Source organism: Lepisosteus oculatus, chromosome 8 (assembly GCF_040954835.1).
Source record: "Lepisosteus oculatus isolate fLepOcu1 chromosome 8, fLepOcu1.hap2, whole genome shotgun sequence".
NCBI lineage: Eukaryota > Metazoa > Chordata > Actinopteri > Semionotiformes > Lepisosteidae > Lepisosteus > Lepisosteus oculatus.
In genome coordinates this window covers 17748730-17767700 of record NC_090703.1, presented here as the reverse complement: position 1 = coordinate 17767700, position 18971 = coordinate 17748730, and the positions used below count along the sequence as shown (strand labels likewise).

The 18971-nt window shown below is 37.2% G+C and overlaps 2 protein-coding genes across 2 annotated transcripts in view; one reads left to right on the top strand and one right to left on the bottom strand.

The window, feature by feature from the left end:
* Nucleotides 1-2465, top strand: part of plcb2 (phospholipase C, beta 2) — a 38410-nt gene extending 35945 nt beyond the window's left edge. Inside the window, exon 32 of the mRNA XM_069193316.1 lies at nt 407-2465. Within this exon, the coding sequence (XP_069049417.1) occupies nt 407-595 (189 nt within the window). The 3' untranslated portion in view covers nt 596-2465. The remainder of the gene's footprint in view (nt 1-406) is intronic.
* A 7676-nt stretch (nt 2466-10141) lies between these two features.
* On the bottom strand, nt 10142-18142 carry LOC102692205 (myosin-6). The gene has a single exon (XM_006632458.3). It carries the CDS (start codon nt 18046-18048, stop codon nt 12247-12249), a length of 5802 nt encoding a protein of 1933 aa, XP_006632521.1. The 5' UTR covers nt 18049-18142; the 3' UTR covers nt 10142-12246.
* Nucleotides 18143-18971: the final 829 nt, after the last annotated feature.

The window sequence follows — 18971 nt, the reverse complement described above, 5'->3', positions numbered from 1 at the left end:
GAGTGGTTAGCTGTGCTGCACTCTGGGGCCCTGGGTTTAATTCTTGGGGTGGTATCTGTGTGGAGTTTGTACAGGATGTTCTCCACATGTTCCTCGGACTTCTCTGGCTCCCCTGTCAGTCCAAAGATATGCTAGTAGGTTAATTGGCTTCTGTAAAAATTGTCCCCAGTGTGAGTGTGTGCATATTTGTGTCTGTGTGTGCCCTGCAATAGATTGGTGTTCCATCCAGCACCCAATGCTTCCCATGCTAGGATCAGGGCCACTGTAACCCTGAGTTGGATGAGTGGTTGTTGTTGAAACTGATGGGATGAGATTTGAGATTGCCAGGTACAGTATGGTAAAGATTAGATTCATTCCACGTTACTTCTAACAAAGTGAATATTGTTTTTTCTCAACGCCTCAACAGCACAGTGAGGAAGCAAATGCTGAATATGAGGAGAAAATGAAGTCTCTCCTCAGCCGTATCCACGAGGCCGTGAACTCTTGTGTTAGTCCTCACTTCCCAGACCAAGCAGAAAAACTCCTGGAAAACAAGGCTGCTGCCATTGGTGACCCAGATTCAAGTTGTCAATATGGTGATGTCTATCTCGGCTAGAGCCACAGTACCTCAGGTTTTGTTTTATTGGGGTTCTAGAAAAACACTTATTTATTGTAAAGTTTAATATATCGAAATGAACTGACTTGTTTAAAAATCCTGAGAAACAAAAAAGTCTATACCGACTGGAAGATCAGGAGGATATCATGCTTTTCCTTGTTTTAATCATGGAAATGAGAAAACTATTGAGAAAACTATTGAGAAATCATTTTTAATATCTCAATACCTGAATGGTAATATGTTATAGAATAGGTGACAACCTGATTAAAACTGTTAGGGTTATACTATCTCTCTGCTCTACACTCCCTCAGTTTTCATCTTTCTTTGACCAAATTACATTCAAAACCTTGTGTGATGGTTTTCAACCAAAAAAATAGAAGCAGCTTTCAAAAAAGGAAAATTTGCTTTTTAAAACCATGTTCCAGATAATATGAAATGATTACAAATGCAACTGTTAACCTACTTACAAAAAAGTCTCCCTGTAACCCATCTATCAATAGCAACAAAGCAGTAAATTACATTTTCACAGCTCAATTCAACTTCTAGCTACCTACTGTATGGCCTTATTAATTTAACACACCCCCCCCCCATACTTACATTCATCACATTATCTGGGGGAAAAGTTAATTAATCTGGAAAATGTACTGTTATTGGTTGACAAGTTCATAATCATAGAGTAAAATGATTAGAAAGCATGCATTATTTTTGTTGGATTCATATCTAAAATTATTAGAGAATATTAAATATTTTATTATGTTTTCTGGCCAGAACTAGATTTATGTACATTTCGTGAAGCTGTCTGTTATATTTGGAAAAAATATTTATTTATTTTTAATTTCTTGTTTATTATTTCCTATTAGGTAAAACTACCAATGGATTGTAATGTATAGGAATGACAGGAGAACAATCTTAGTTTCTATTTATTCTTGTTGCTTTCAGGAAAGGAAAAGGATTCTGGTTAAAAAAAATGAGTTTAATTCAAAATAGAAATAATTTTTGACAGAGATTAGAAAGAGGCACGCTAATTTTGGTATTATGGGGTCTTAATAACACTATGCACTGTTTTTATGAGGGATTTTTTTGTAACTGAATTCACGAATAAACATCAACGCCAAAAACAATTTAGATATTGTAAATCACACTTTTTGCTTATCATCAAGCACTAGGACAGAGGCAATAAAAGACCAGCCTACTTGTGTTTTAAACAATTGAAATCATGAGCATAATGTATTTACATTCTTATTAATACAGTAGAATGCTTCAAAATACTGTACTTAATAAACAATGATAAAGTGTAAATGTAGGACTTGATGACAGCTTTCTGTAGTTCCAGTTGACCCTTCCTTTTCAACAGGAAACCCATTAGATACCATGACTGGATGTTCTATTGACAAGTGGATTTGATTTCACCTCTGATAAGACTTTAGGTACTAACAAATAAATATTTGTTAGTACCTAAAGTCTTGTCCCGGGTGAAATCAAATCCTGAGAAATCCCAAAAAAATATTTTAAAATAAATATTTGACAAATATTTATTTTAAAATAAGTGAGTCCTGCTATAAAAGCTTTGTAATTTTAGGTCACCTGTTGAAATACAGTTTTTCCAGGATGCACCACCTCTTTGCAGGTTACTATGAAAATGCTTAAACAATCTGAGCTTTTTTTAATTGTGTAAATACACATTCTGGCATTTGTTTAAAACAAACACTAAATTGACTTGTAAGAAATACGGTACCTGAAAATTACATTTCTCCTGTTTTAGCCTTTAAAATATTTTCTAATTAGTTCATTGCTATGTTCTGAATTATCCTTTGCTATGGCACTGCATTTTAAACTACATTTTAAAGAAAATAATCCCAAAGTAAATATAGTATTAATTTATTTCTTATAGTACTTTTATATTTATTTGATCAATGCAATATTCTATTACTTTGGTGTTATGTAGAATTAAATATTACAAGGTTGTAGGGAAACATATAATACTGTATGTAATATTAAAAAAGGGTTGGTTGCCATATCTTTGGGTGTATGCAGTGTTTTTCTTAAACTGGTCTTTGTTGCTTTTTGCTCTATACTGTAAATGCTATGAACAAGAAACCTCTGAGAAATTGGAATGTCATAAAAACACTAGACTTAACATCACTTGTACAATAAAGTATGCCATTCAAAATATTGAAGATAGATAACTAATTACTGTACTGTATATGCATACAGATTTAATTATATTTAGTAGTGGGAGAGCAGCATGTATAGTCATGTATCTGAGCATATGCTTGTTTGCAAAAACAAATCAATACACTCTTGTACAGAATATCTGTTACCATCCAATTTGTGATTTCAGTCCTGGTCCCATCCCATAGGATTCCAGTTTTTTATAAGGTGTTTAATCTCTTAAATAGAACTAAAGACTTCAAAACAGTTGGCTTTGGATGTATACTGTGGTACCATCCACTAATCTCCTTTAATATCGTATGTAGTATTAATGGCAAACAACCTGTAGTGTTGTTTAAGGAAACACTCACTGACTCACTGAGTACTGATCTTTGTGAGATACTGAAAAATATCCAGGTTGTGAAACACCACATTGTGAGTCACTCTGCGATTGTATTTAAAAGAACTTTACTGAAAGATTTGCTTTGACAATCTGCCTCATATAAAGGATTGTTAATCGCAAGGTTCCTCTCAGACAATCTTGGCTTTAGAAGAGAAAATTTCAGAATTTCTAAGAAACCAGATACAATGGGAAAGGTAAGAGTGAACTGAAATAACTTTAAGAAAGAGGGCACTGAAACTGGGGAGTAAGGTTACAGAATGTTACATGGATTTTTTAACTACAAAATGTTATTTTAATGAATAAACATTTTAATAAAACCATTTTATTTTATTTAAAATGTTCATGGCAAGAATTAAGCAATCAAAAAAGCATGAAATGAATGAACTGCAAGTTTAACTACATTAGTTAAGCATCAGTGCCAAATGAAGTTGTTGATTTGATTTAGCAGGTAGAAAACACATGACACACTTCAAGTTCTTAAAAGCCAAAATAACTAAATAACATTCTTCTGTATAACATGCAAATGAGCATTTTATTGCACTTGTGCATATGACAAAAGAAAACGGAACTGAACAGATTGTGCCTTTCCAGGGAGCAATACACTGCTGTAAGCACCAGCACTGAATTACAATTATTGCATACACATTTAAGTGGGTAATTCACTGGGACCCGAGGAAGTGATCACAACATACAGTATAACAGTCAATTAAAAAAGAATCAAAGGGAAATCAATCAATATATAAAAAGAATACAAATAGCACAAAAAATATTTTAAAAAGTAGAATCTCTGAAAATATTTCAAATTCCTTAAGAATTTGCTTAGGAATTACTCAATTGAAGTACTTCCCAATTACATTAAATAAAAAATACAGTAGCTATTCTTCAAATGAAAATGCAGTCCGGCAGGAGGGTTGTCAGTGGTAACTGTCTGTAGGCAGTGCCCTGTGCAGCACCCAGCTGCAATGATTAGGCAGAGGGCGAGAGGGTGAGTGTAAGTGTCACTCCACCTACACACACTGCACTTCCTGTCAATTAACAAGAGGCTACCAGGCAGCATTTACTCATGTAAATAGCATTAATAATAGAAAAACAACTCTAAACTCTTTGAGCAGTTACACTGTGGGCATGTTAAATGTCAAGTAACATCCCAGTACTGCCATGGCATTACAGTTTTCTTAAGACACAGCAAATACCATGTCAACTCATTTTAACATACTGTAGACATCCTGGTTTGTGAGACGGTGAATGGATGGATGCAAAGGATTAGCCTTTAAAAGCGTACTATATGTCTCAGTTATTTGTAACTACTGTAACTGCAAATACAAACACAACAAACCTTGAAGGAAATGTTCCTTGAGGGAAAATTCTGCAAATCATACTTTGGATAGGGAATGTGCTGAATTGGCTGTGAGAAAATTAAAACAGAAAATGTTTAGATTAGAATCTTATAGAAACTACAGCTATAAAATTGCTCATTTTGGAGCTCATAAACACAACAAATACATTATGTGGCCTAGTCAATCTCTTGAGCTTTAAAAGAAAATTCCAACAACAGAGGAGTCTAAGGACTTGATGGGCTAATCATTTTAAGACAACATCAATATAGGATATATTGTCATGTACTTTTGCGAAAGTACAAAATAAAAGCCTTATTAAATGAATGGTACAAATCTGAATTATTTTTTAGATTTAAAGCAAATCTTGCATTGTAATTATTTGTCTATCTTACCAGACTTATGGTAAATGTATTTAAGAATTAACTACAATTTAAAATTAACAACTTAAAAACAGCGGTAAGGTAGTGAATTAGGCTGACAGTGACCCTACTAATCAGCCTGCATGTAACATAATAAGATTATTCATAATAATAATTGCTTACAGTTATATAGCGCTTTTCTGGACGCTCCACTCAAAGCGCTTTAAAGGTAATGGGGACTCCCCTCCACCACCACCAATGTGCAGCATCCACCTGGATGATGTGACGGCAGCCATAGTGCACCACTACACTTCCCACACACCAGCTATCAGTGGGGAGGAGAGCAGAGTAATGAAGCCAGTTCAGAGATGGGGGTTATTAGGAGGCCATGATTGATAAGGGCCAATGGGAAATTTGGCCAGGACACCGGGTTTACACCCCTACTCTTTTTGAGAAACACCCAAAGAGATTCAGGACCTCGGTTTTACGTATCATCCGAAGGACGGTGCCTGTTTACAGTATAGTGTCTCCATCAATATACTGGGGCATTAGGACCCACATGGACTGCAGGGTGAACACCCCTGCAGGCCCCACTAACACCTCTTCCAGCAGCAACCTTAGTTTTTCCCAGGAGGTCTCCCATCAAGGTACTGACCAGGCTCACACCTGCTTAGCTTTAATGGGTTGCCAGTTGTAAGTTGCAGAGTGATATAGCTACTGGCTGTCAGGTACATAGGTACAGTAACATAGGTAACATAGGTACAGTATATCATTAACAATATCCTGGTTATTGCCAAAGCTGACCTCTATGGCAGAGTGGAAAACCCACCTCATTTCCTACACAGAGCATGGAGTGATTATGTGAAAATGTGGCAAAAGGTGTTGGGGTCAAATGGCACCATTCTGGAAATTTTGAGGTCTAAATTGCTTGGCATGTACAGTAAAAAATGTGGAGGTTTGGCATGTGGATGCTAGCCAACACCATCCCTACAGTCAAGCTTGGTGGTGGTACAGTAGCTGTGTGCTACAGTATGTGGATGCTTCTCCTCATGTATGGATTAGAAAGCTTGTTAGGACTGAAGGAAAAATGGACGTCTCCACCTCCTGATCAGCTACAACATGTTGAATAGAAAATGTATCTCTGATTAATTTTAATAAATCTTTGCAATTTTTAAACCAAACCCTTCATTTGAAAACACATGCGATGAGGCTTTTCGGCCTATATTTATTGTTTGCTTGTATTTTATTGACCTATTTCAAAAATATAACTTGGTACAGTAGCTTGTTCCAGACCTCATATCCCTTTTTGTAAAGCACTGTTTCCTGTTTTATCACACATAACCAGCTTTCCAAAAATGGCTGGAAATTCATATTTCCATTTGTCTTCTTACAAAAATGGAAAACAATGATGCATATTTGCTCCATGTGGGCTACTTTGATTTTACAGCTTAAAAGTTCACAGGTACAAGCAAATCAGCCATGAAAAAATTAGATCACTGATTCCTGTCATGTAATATAATCTGCCCATTTGACAGCTAGGGATACAGCACTCAGACCAATCTGTCATAGAGAAGGGATCCAAACTGAATAGGGTTTTGTAATTAGAGTCTAAACTCACACCTTCAGAAAGATGCTGAGAGAGGAGATGGTGAAGCTTAGCTAATCAGCCTTAAAATTAAACCAAAACACATGGCAAAGCTGACAAGGCACTGGACCCTTTCCAAAAGCCATGTCTTTTGCCTCCCTGAGACTTCTTTGAGAGGTGCCTCTTGAATTTTAATTAGTTCATATTTCCGAGGTTCCATTGCAAGCTGGAGTGCAACACTTTAAGTCTGCTGAGGCAATTAATGCACTTCTTCCTTGTTTTTCATAACCATCTGGAAATGGCGTTGCCTAGTAATTTCTCTATAATGGCAAAATACTGCTATTTTTAAACTGAATAAATATATTCACAGGCCACTAAGAGATGAAGCTTGCAATCGCTGGGTAAAAACATGCATGATCGATGTATTCGAAAAAGAAAGGATTTGCCTTGTCATGATAGATGTAGAAAAACTGTGAAGGTTAAAAAAAAAGAGGACAAAGTCCATGACAAGGAAGTATACAGTATATCAAGCCCAGTTAATCATTTGCGTCACAGGCACACACTATAGAAAATTGATTTAAAGAAACTGCAGCAAAAGGTTTTCTCTGGAATTTCAAATCATAAAATAAGTTGTCACTGATTTATAAGAAAACACAACCAACCTGTTTGTAAACATCAAAAACAACAAAGTGCCTGACTACCTACAGTACAGTATGTGAATCTGTACAGTACATCAGTGCAGATTGTTTTTGAAACTGTACAGGGATAGATAGTTCAAGGTGAAGCCAAAGTCTTCAGTCAGTTAGGCTTCATGTTTTGTTTATTCCTTACAGAGTGGAATAATTTAAAAAATATCGTTATTGCATATACACAGTATTATGTATTTCTCAAGATAATGGAAGATATATACAGTGCCTGCTTTAAAGTTTATAGTTTACAGACAGCTTGACGTATAAAATAGGTTATATATTTGTTATATACAAAACCTACTCCACACATTCAAAAAAGAAGATAATGTCTATGAATGCAAATTAATATGAATAAAAAATGGAAAAATCGTGAATGCATAAGTATTTTAACCCTATAGTGTGGCAAACCTAAATTACTTTAATGATCCACAAAATTAATTGAATGACCTGAAAAATCAAGACCAACATTTCATATATAGTAATATTCGGCAGAAGTAGATATGATTCTGCCTTACAAAAGTATTCAGACTCTTTCTCAGCTCTTTCAAAGTTGTTACTGACCATCGGTTTTCTCCTTGTTTATCCTCATCCTTTGGAAGAATGATCAGTTTATCCTTATTTGATAAAAATGTATTAATATAATTATTAATAACTTCTGTTCTTTATCTTTTTGAACTATTTTAAGACTATCTTACAAAGCAAGGTAGCAGTTATCACCCTCTATGACATTTAAAGGGGACAGCAGCTATTCTGTCTACTGTCTCCTCTGTCAAGTGTGGATTTACACTTTTTGGATGCCTTTCTGAAATGTGATTTTAGAATTCACACTGCTTGGTTTCCTCTACAATTTTTTTAAATGTTTTAAACCTAGAGTTTACCTAATTCCATCTTATTGTACAGTAAGTAATATTGTCATTTTCCTAAAAACAGCAAAATATTGTAAGTAAGATTTATCTGTAATGTATTACATTTGCTGAAGTATTTTAAAAAATCAGTAAACAATGTTTGTAAGGAACATAGCTGTAATTTCTGTAGGTAATATAGCACATTTAAAATGCAATTAGAAAGCAACAAATATTTTCTTACATTCGCCACCTCAGAATTAAAAAAAAAGTGTGAGTGTATCATTTACCACCAACAATTTTAGCTCAGGTGTCATAGTAATAATTCGTAAGTGAACTGCTAAATCAGGGCTTCCCAACTTGTGACACTTTCAATCTAGTTTATTGCACGATTTGTTGCAACCATCAACTTAATTATTACACTCATCTTACTGATTATTAATTAGATATTCATAGAGCTGGACTCTGCAATGGTCTGAAACGGAAGAATCTCATATTGCCACATTGCTAAACACCTATTTCCTTTAACACACTACAAGTCTCTGAAAAGAAAGAAAAAATAATAGTTTTATTGATAGCATTTTCAGGAATGAAAAAGTAGCTACAGCCTTGTTTTTTTTTCTGAATATTTTTCAAAAATGTGTTTATCCACTACCATTTTGCTAAAATACAAGATTAGTCTGTCCTATGAATTGTATATGTGAATTGAAATGTGTAATTGTGCTGCGATGTCATCAATGGCATCAATGGCATCGCCTGTTGCAGAACTGTATTTAATTAGATTTTGTTATCCTGTCCAAAAAGTCTTTTGAAGATCATCTAAAATTTACATTTTAGACATTATATATTGATTGCCAGCCCTCAAGTAAGAAAGTAAAAGCTGTCTGAATCTTTGTAATATCTCAAAACATGACAATACCTGGTTCTGTCAACATCTTCACTTTAGGGACAGAACCAGGATTGCTCTGAAAATGTGCTTAATGAAATTCCAAAATTTCTTCTGTTCTCTGCTGATGGTACTGTATATCAATCAATCCTTAGCTGCAACAACCCCCCAGACTGATTTTACTTTTAAGATGAAAGATGTTGGAATTAATTAAGAACATTGTAGTTTGAATGTACAGGGAACGTGAAATAAAATGATAGCTGCCAAATTTGATACATACTGTATTAAACTGAATTTGTCAAATGTTCAACTCAAAATTGTACACGTATAACATAAAAGAAAGAAACCTGAAAACAGGAAGCAGTACACACTTTGAAATTAAAATCTTTATTTATTTTTATTAATATTTGTCATCTGGCATAAGCTTCAGTCCTTCCAATCACAATGATGCACAGCAATTTCATCGGATAAATATTTTCCCCTTATTATTCAGTGACATTAGGAGCTTAAGGGATTTAGAGCAAAACGTTTCCATGCCTTTGAGCAAAAATTACAGTTTATGAAGTTTAAAGTTACTTCATTCACTACTAAGCAGTTCAGATTTAACAGAATTGTGAATGTTACACTTTAAATCGGAATAGTCTAATACTAGTCTATGAAATGTCCTGCACACCAAAAGACACATGCTCAAAATATATTCTAGTCTTACTAGAAATATATAGTACTGTGAACACGAGTACTAGGGATACTTTATGTAAAAAAATCATTGTAATACATGCAGTTTTTCCATGTGATACAGATAGTGAATTACATAAAGGGTTATGCAACATGTTTAATTTTCTTTGAACTACAAAATAAAAGCTCCCTAGGGCCATCACAGCCCAACACAATCCAAAGTACTCACACTTTACCCAACAACATGATTCCCTTTCCATGCCATTTCTTTTTCCAAGAAAATTAGTTGTTTTATTTTTTTAAATAGTCCCCTCCTAGCTTTCCAATGCATTGCTTTCCAGCTGCACCACAGCCCATGATTTCCCTAAACATAATTTAGTATTACCACAGAGACTTAAGTCAAAACAGCTGAGCAAAAGGTGACACGATGACAGATAAATTTTCCCTTTCTCTCTAATCATTTGGCATACACAGCTTGCAGCATCATTCAGATAAATTACTTCCGCTCTATCGCATACTCAATGAAGGTTAGCTTTTTAAATGTTTTAGCAGGCTTTAATGAAGTTTTCCTCATAAACAAGTCTGTTTTAGATTCAGTAGAAATAAACACTTCTATAGCACAAAGGAAGACTTTGTAAGAATAAATACTGAACAGTGCAGTACAAAGTCTCTAAAACCTGATAACATAGTACTGTTATTCATGAGAAATTACACTCTATAGTTACGAATTTGATTCATACACACATATTTCAAAGAAAACCTATTAGTGTGAATAAATGTATTCTGTAAGAGCTACATAAAGAGCAGAAAGGTACACAACAATGAATGCCAAATGATTAGTGCAGCACGTTAGGAAAAAGCTACAGTTTTGCCTTGTGTCTTTATCACAAACTTCACCAAGTCAAGTGAACTCAAAATTAATTGATTAGACAGGGGACTTTTTAATTTAATTTGAGTACTGACGGTGTCGGTAGGTCCACAAAATCCTTTTTGTTTTGGGGTTTTAAAAAAGAAATGTGCCAAAAAATATACCTCAGCAATAACTGGCTTGTGGTGACCAAGCATTCAGAATAAAGTTGCCTTTTGATTCTTCAGTAAGCACGCATCTTAACAAGTTGCACAATTATTTGCAACTTTTAATCTAAGCAACAATTTTAGTAGAAACACCAAGGTAGTGGTTAAGATTTTTATTTTTCCTATCATAAAGTAAATTCTGCTTTCGTATTTGATATACATTGGTCCTAGTGTCGCACTGTACATGCTTTACAGGAATAACTACAGGGGTACATTGCAGCCATTGCCTCCATAAAGCAGGGTAGTGAATCTCACTGTAAATGACACATTTTTACTTTTTAATTAACTGTTAAATATTTTTATTCTGTAAAACCCATACAGTGCCACAGACTTAAAGAATGTGGATTATGAATATGAACAAGAAGTATGTAAATTTGGGATTGGTAACCAACATTTTTGTTTCTGAGATTCTAATTTAAGAACATAAAAGTTCAGCTATTTATTTTACGTCAGAAATTCATGTTGAGACGTTGAGACAATTTTAATTATCCCATGAACTCTTTTAATATAAATGAAAAAAAATGTTATGAAACATTAGTTATGAGACTTTAGAGTCAATTCAGGTCAAATTGCCATAATACCTTTTTTACAATATAAGAAATGTTCTAATTTTTATTCTGTTAAATATATAAAAATGAAAGAATTCTTAAATCACTTGTCAATACGATCGCCAGTGAAGGTTGTTTTGACATTCTCCAAGACAAATATCAGTTATTCATACATCCTTATCTAATTCAAACACTCAATTTTAAAACTAAATAAAATAATGAAAACTGTTTCACCTTCAATCTTTTTAGGATATAAGAGAATTGAAACATTACTGACCAGATTCTGTCCATTTTTTTAATTTGATAGTGACCAGTAATAGCAGAAAAATATGTAGCTGAAGTTGATTTTTGTATTGTATTTTGGTAATGCTATTATTTTACATAGCAGTTCTATTATTTGTCTTTCTATTTGGATTTGCATTGTCTACATAGCATATTACAAAGGATGCTTGATTAAATCCAGATTTGGTCTGGAAAATTATTCTTTAACACCCATGTGAGGTCCTACCACTGACTAGGACTGCTGTCCACAAAGTATGTTACACTGTTGCTGCATTAGTTTTCATTAGTGCTGTATTGTATTTTCTGAAAAAAAGGTACTTTAATATAAGATGTATATAAGATGTAGTTTCACTATTGAAAAGAATCCTTGTTAACAAACTGATCGTTAGCCGTCTGTGATGATTCCATTATGCATTAATCTAATTAATTCATGTAGTTAGGTGAATTAAAACATAAAATACAAAATACTCAAAAGAGCAGCAATAAACAACCAAGAGTGCTTTGTAATATGCAAATTATGAAAAGCCACTTTCATTGTCATTGATCAGTACTTAAAAGATGAGCAAATGGAAAGTGAAGAAGAAAATTTTGAGCATTACAAATAAAATTAAGATTAACTTAAAGAGCGACTACACATTTTTAGCAAGTGCGGAAACAAATGTAAGGACATATAAGGTAAACATTGTATACAATAATAAGAATGTTTTTTGCCATACTGTATAGAGTGCAATGTTGTGTTGTGAATTCACCTAGCACAAAAATTCAACAGTGAAATAATGTTTTAGAAACCCCCTGTAGACTGGAGATGAAACATATCTAACTATTCTTTATCAAGTGATTTCATGCCAGCTCCATCACGGGTTTTGGCTCGAAGCTTGTTTACCTGAGACTCGGCAATGTCAGCTCGTTCCTCAGCTTCCTCCAGTTCATGCTGCAGCTTTCGGAACTTGGCCATGTTGGCATTAGCCTGCTCCTCTGCTTCCTCTGCTGCTCTCTTATAGGCCTTCACCTTCAACTGCAACTTGTCTACCAGGTCCTGGAGTCTAGCAATGTTCTTGCGATCTTCTTCCGTCTGGTAGGTGAGCTCTTTAATGCGCCTCTCATACTTTCTCACTCCTTTGACAGATTCTACGCTCCGTTTTTGCTCTGCCTCAAGCTCGTTCTCAAGCTCTCTAACCCGAGCTTCCAGTTTTTGGAGCTGCTTCTTCCCTCCTTTCATTGCAATCTGTTCTGCCTCATCCAAGCGATGCTGTAGATCCTTGATGGTTTGCTCCATGTTTTTCTTCATACGTTCCAGATGAGCACTTGTGTCCTGCTCTTTTTTCAGCTCTTCTGCCATCATGGCAGCATCAGTGATGGCTTTCTTGGCTTTCTCCTCTGCATTTCTGCATTCCTGCACTGCCTCTTCAACCTCATTCTGGAGCTGGACGGTATCTGCTTCCAGCTTCTTCTTCTGATTAATCAAACTGGTGTTCTGAGTGTGCAAGAGCTGCATTCTCTCTGTGGCCTCTGTAAGTTCCTGCTCTGCCAGTTTACGGGCACGATCTATTTGTTCAACAACAGCTCGGAGTTCCTCCAACTCTGCTTGCATCAAGTTGTTTCTGCGCTCCAAAATTCCAATGTTCTCCTTAAGGTCTTCATTTGAACGCAGGGCATCATCTAATTGCATTTGGCTGTCTTTCAGGTATGCCTGGACTACCTTCAGTTGCTTCTGGGCATCAGCTGCTTGTCTGTTGGCTTGGCTCAGCTGGATTTCCATTTCATTGAGGTCTCCTTCCATCTTCTTCTTGATTCTCAAGGCCTCATTCCGACTACGTGTCTCTGATTCTAAGGATGTCTGTAGAGAGTCCACCATACGCTGATAGTTTCTTTTTGCCTGCTCCATTTCCTCATCTTTTTCACTTAGTTTACGTTCAATGTCTGCTTTATCTTGGTTGAATTCTAGTTGGGCGCGCAGAATTTTGCCTTCTTCATGCTCAAGAGAAGCCTCTGCTTCCTCCAGGGCAGATTGCAGTTCAGTTTTCTCTTGCTCCAGCTGTTTTCTTATTTTTTCTAACTCATGAACACTCCTCCCTCCTTCACCAAGCTGGTCAGTTAGGTCAGAAATCTCTTCTTGCAAATTCTTGTTTTCTCTCTTAAGTGTCTCTAGATGATCCAGCGCTTCCTCATAAGCATTCTTCAGTTTAAAAAGTTCTGTGCTCAGAGACCGGGCCTCTTTCTGGGCAGCTTCCAGCTCACACTGCGATTCCTCAAACTTCTGCTTCCATTCAGCCATTACTTTGTCAAAGGTTCTCTGCTTTTTGTCCAGAGCAGCAGAAGCAGCGTTAGATTTTTCCAGGTCTAGCATAAGATCTTCAATCTCATTCTGCAGGCGATGTTTGGTCTTTTCTAAGGAGGAACATTTGGCATTAACAGCCTCAACTGCTTCCTCGGCTTCCTGCAATCTCTGAGCAAGTTTCTTTTTAGCTTCTTCCAGCTCCTCTGTTCTCTGTATAGCATCAGTTTCATATTTGGTTCTCCACTGTGACATTTCACTGTTAGCTTTGGATAGGAGTCTCTGTAGCTCTGCCTTGGCTTCCTGCTCTTCCTCATACTGTTCCCTAAGAAGGTCACAGTCATGACGAGCAGACTGAACAGCGTGAGCAAGAGCATTTTTTGCTTTAACTTCTTCTTCAAGTTGTCTGCGCAGGTCTTCCAGTTGCTGACTATAGGATGACTTCCCTCGGGTCAGCTGAGAAATTAGACACTCTTTCTCTTCCAGCTGGCGACTTAGCTCACCATTTTCAGTGAGCAGCTTGGCTCTCTGAGTGGTTAAATCATTGAGTGCTCGTTGATTTTCTTCAGACTTGGATCTGTATTCATTCGTTTGGTCTTCTAGTGTGCGGCACATCTTCTCCAGATTGGCTTTGGCTTTGACTATCTGCTCCATGTTGGAGGCAAAGTCATCCAGCTCTAGTTTTAACTCACTTTTCTCTTTTTCCAGTTTCTGCTTAACCCGCTGGAGGTTGTCAATTTGTTCCCCTAGTTCTGCCACACTATCAGAGTGTTTCTTTCTCAGAGCAGCTGCAGTGGCTTCATGCTGGAGAGTAGCTTCTTCTAAGTCTCTCCGGAGCTTCTGAAATTCTGTCTCTCGTTTCTTATTCAGTTCCACTTGGGCAGATGTGGCTCCCCCTGCTTCCTCAAGACGTTCGCTGATTTCCTCAAGTTCACGTGAGAGATCAGAACGCTGTTTCTCTACCTTAGCACGAGCTGCACGCTCAGCATCTAGCTCCTCTTCCAGTTCTTCAATGCGTGCTTGGTTTTCCTTTAGTTTTTTCTGAAATTGAACTGCTACCACCTGCTCATCCTCTATCTTGCTGTTCAGCTGGTTTATCTCAAAGTCTTTTTTCTTTAGTTTCTCTTCCAGTTGTTGTTTGTCATTTTCTAAGTCCATCACATTTTCTTGTGTCAATTTCAGATCACCCTCCAGCTTTCGCTTGGCACGCTCTAAATCCATTCTGACTTTCTTTTCCTGTTCTAGGGAGCCTTCTAATTCATCCACTTGTTGTTCAAGCTTGCATTTGGCCTTTGTCAATGTATTGACTTTGTCCTCTTCACATTGAAGATCATCTAGTGTCTGCTGGTGTGCCTCTTGCAATGCTTTCTTCTCCTTTGTCAGTCTTACTATGGTCTCATCCAGAGAAGCCATCTCTTCAGAAAGATTTTTAACTTTATTTTCTGTGGCATGTTTCTCTTTTTCGACCTTAGCTAAGGTCAGCTCCAGGTCATCAATGTCTTTTTTAAGCTCCGAGCACTCATCCTCCAGCTTTCGTTTCTTAGAAATGAGCTCAGCATTCATTTCTTCCTCTTCTTCCATTCGCTCTGTTATTTCTTTCACTTTGGCTTCTAACTGGATTTTACTCTTGATCAGCTGTTCACAGCGTTCCTCTGCATCAGTTAAGGTATCTTGTTCAGACTGTAATTGGAGAAGTAGGTCATTTTTTTCTTGTAAGAGCGACACCATCTTCTCCTCCAGTTCTTTGCGTCTGCCTTCGGATTTATCAAGAGCCTCTTTGAGCTTGGAAAACTCCTCCTTCATATTAGCCATTTCTTTCTCTGACTCTGCACTCTTCAAAAGTGGCTTGATTTTGAAGTAAAGTTTCATCCATGGCCAATTCTTTACTGCCATGAAGGCACGGATATTCCATTGGATTACCATTAAAGCATCTCTTCGCTCCACCAGCTTCTTGAATTCTGCTCTCATGAGCAGAGCTCTAGAGTTTGCTTGAATTCTTGTGATGATACGAGCAAGTTTATCATCTCTCATCTCTTCCAGTGTACCCAGAAGACCAGCTTTAAAGAAAACTTTGGTGTGCCCAAATCGATATTGATTATGGTCAATGTCCAAAGACCCCAGGAGTTTCTCAGTACCTTTCTTACTATCAATAAATTGCCCTTCTGGTATTGCAGCAGCATTCAGGATTCTGTATCTCTGTTTGAAGTCACCATAACAAATCCTGTTCGGGAATCCCTTTCTGCAAATCCTGATGCCTTCCAATACACCGTTGCAACGGAGCTGATGCATGACCAGACAATTGTCCATGACTCCTGGAGTCTTATTTTCATTAGGAATCAGACAACGCACAAAGTGGGGGTGAGTTGTTTTCAAGTTGGTCATCAGTTTGTTGAGATTTTCTCTGTGCAAAGCAGACACTGTTTGGAAAGATGAACCTTTCTTCTTAGCACCTTTGCTAGATTTTTCAGCTGCGTCGGATCCTGCATAGTTAGAAAACAGGGAACTGAGCAGTTTGAGAGATGATTTCTGATACAACCCCACCACTGTTTCATTTAGAGGATCCTTGTTCTTCACCAGCCATCCTGTGATGTTGTAATCCACAGTGCCAGCATAATGCACAAGGGCAAAGTGAGCCTCCGTCTTTCCCTTCACAATTCGTGGTTTCTGGAACATGCTTGATTTGCCTAAGTGGTTGTCATAAAGTTTTGCCTTAAAAGTCTGATCAGAGGCTTTAGGAAACATGCATTCTTCCTCTAAAATAGACATGATTCCAAGGGGCTTTTCAATGAGATCGATGCAAGCCTGCAAGTCCATGCCAAAGTCAATAAACTCCCATTCAATGCCTTCTTTCTTATATTCCTCTTGCTCCAAAACAAACATATGGTGATTAAAAAACTGTTGCAGTTTTTCATTAGTGAAGTTGATACAAAGCTGCTCAAAGCTGTTGAAATCAAAGATCTCAAATCCAGCAATGTCCAATACACCAATAAAATACTGGCGCTGCTGTTTGGTCTCAAGGGACTGGTTGATTCTCACAACCATCCAGTTAAACATTTTCTCATACACTGACTTTGCCAGTGCACCAATGGAATAATAGACTTGATTTACATTTTGCCCCTTTGTTACATACTCATTGCCAACCTTGACCCTGGGGTGACACAGACCTTTCAACAGGTCAGCTGAGTTCAGTCCCATTAAGTAAGCTGACTTGTCAGCTGACTCAGTACCGTCAGGCTCAGCCTGCTCCTCCCGCTGTTTTTGCTTGAACTTCATGTTTCCATAATGCATAATGGCACCTGTCAGCTTATAAACCCCCATTTTCTCTTCCTGAGTGAAGCCAAGCACATCAAAAGCACTGTCAGTTGAAATCAGTTCTTCAGCATCATCTATAGATGCAACTATAACCTCTCCTTGAGAAACATAGGCATAATCATATGGATTATTAGTGATCAATAGCATGTCCAACAGCTCAGGTTTTTTATTAGACAATATCTGGTAAAAAATGTGGTAATTTCTTTCAGCTTTGAGCTGAAAAGTTACACGAGATTTTTCAAGAAGGTAAGTCTCTATGTCTGCAGATGACAGCTTCCCACTGGCACCAAAATGAATTCGGATGAATTTGCCAAAACGTGAGGAGTTGTCATTTCTCAAGGTTTTTGCATTGCCAAAAGCTTCTAGAGCAGGGTTGGCCTGGATGATTTGATCTTCCAGTGTCCCTTTGCCCCCATCTTTCTTATTTCCTCCAACAGCAGCAATGCTGGCAAAATATTGAATTACTCTCTTTGTATTGACAGTCTTTCCTGCACCCGACTCTCCAGTGATGAGAATGGACTGATTCTCCCGATCGGTAAGCATGTACTGGTAGGCATTATCAGAAATGGAGAAGATGTGAGGAGGTGCTTCGCTTCTCTTTTTGCCTCTGTAGGCATTAACAACCTGCGCATCATACACCGGCAGCCACTTGTAAGGGTTGACAGTCACACAAAAAAGCCCAGAGTAGGTGTAGATCATCCAAGCTGCATAGCGCTCCTTGAGATTAAACAGCACGGCTGGCTCATGAAGAAAGGTGAACATGGCCATATCCTCGATTTTGTCAAACTTAGGAGGGTTCTGAGGATGGACATCATTTTCCTTCACAGTTACAGTCTTTCCATGCTCAGTTTGCACGGTCACCTTGTCCCCTTCACGGCTCACTATCTGGCCCTTGACATATTCCTCCTTGTCGTCCACAACAAAGCACTCCTTCTTGATGTCGAAGGGCCTGGTTTGAGCCTCCAGACGCTCCTTTTCGGATTTTCTCAGGTAAGGGGCAGCAGCTCCAAATTCAGCCATCTGAGCATCGGCCATTGTGGCAGGGTGATAGAAGATATTTAAGTCTGGAAAAGAAGTTGAGGACTCGAAACTCTCAGCAGACAGTACAGCTTCCTGTGATCATTGCTCTTCTGGTGCAAGGTTTATAAAGGCTAAGGAGAGTGCCAAATTAGGATGCAACTTCAAGCCTGAGCAAATCAATCCATTTCAGTCCCAAGTGGAATCTTCTTTGCTTGTTAATGTCCATTTTCGGATAACTGACAGCTGTGTAGTTATCTTTTCAGACTCTTAAACCACTCTTAACCCCCCTCTGCACACATTCCAGCCACCTTCTCTAAATCTAGCTCTGAGATTCACTTCACATAAAAAAAAATCACAGGGACGTTTTTTGTCACTTTATATAAGACAAGAAATGCATGTTCCAAAGATTGTTTAATCAAGATTCATCTGGAAGGAATTCACATATACAGTATTTCAACTGTATATGCTGATTTGTTTAGCTGAATTATTATTTTATTTGCCATATATTCCCTATATTCTATTATCTATATATAATTACTGATTTGATAAGTAGTGCAATTATGACATTCGCATGGCTGTGAATGTTTTCTTTCATTTAGATCCATTTCTCCTACTTTTCCAAAGTTCTTACAGACATTTATAAATTTGCATTTCTCTCAGACCTTCCTAGCACCTGGGACAAAAGACACAGTGTACCAACCCAGACATCATTAAAGTAACATTGGTACGTTACATCATTGGCAAATCATTAAACACACAATTATCATTAGGTATTGTAGTAGAAAATGTAAGATTTAAAGAGCTTAATTTATTAACCTGTAACAGAGGCTCACTTGATATTTAAAGGCTTGTGGTACTAATGCAACTTTATCTTAGTCTTACTGCATCTGTCTTTATCAAGAACCCTTCAGTCTGCCTGCACTAACACCCCTTTATCC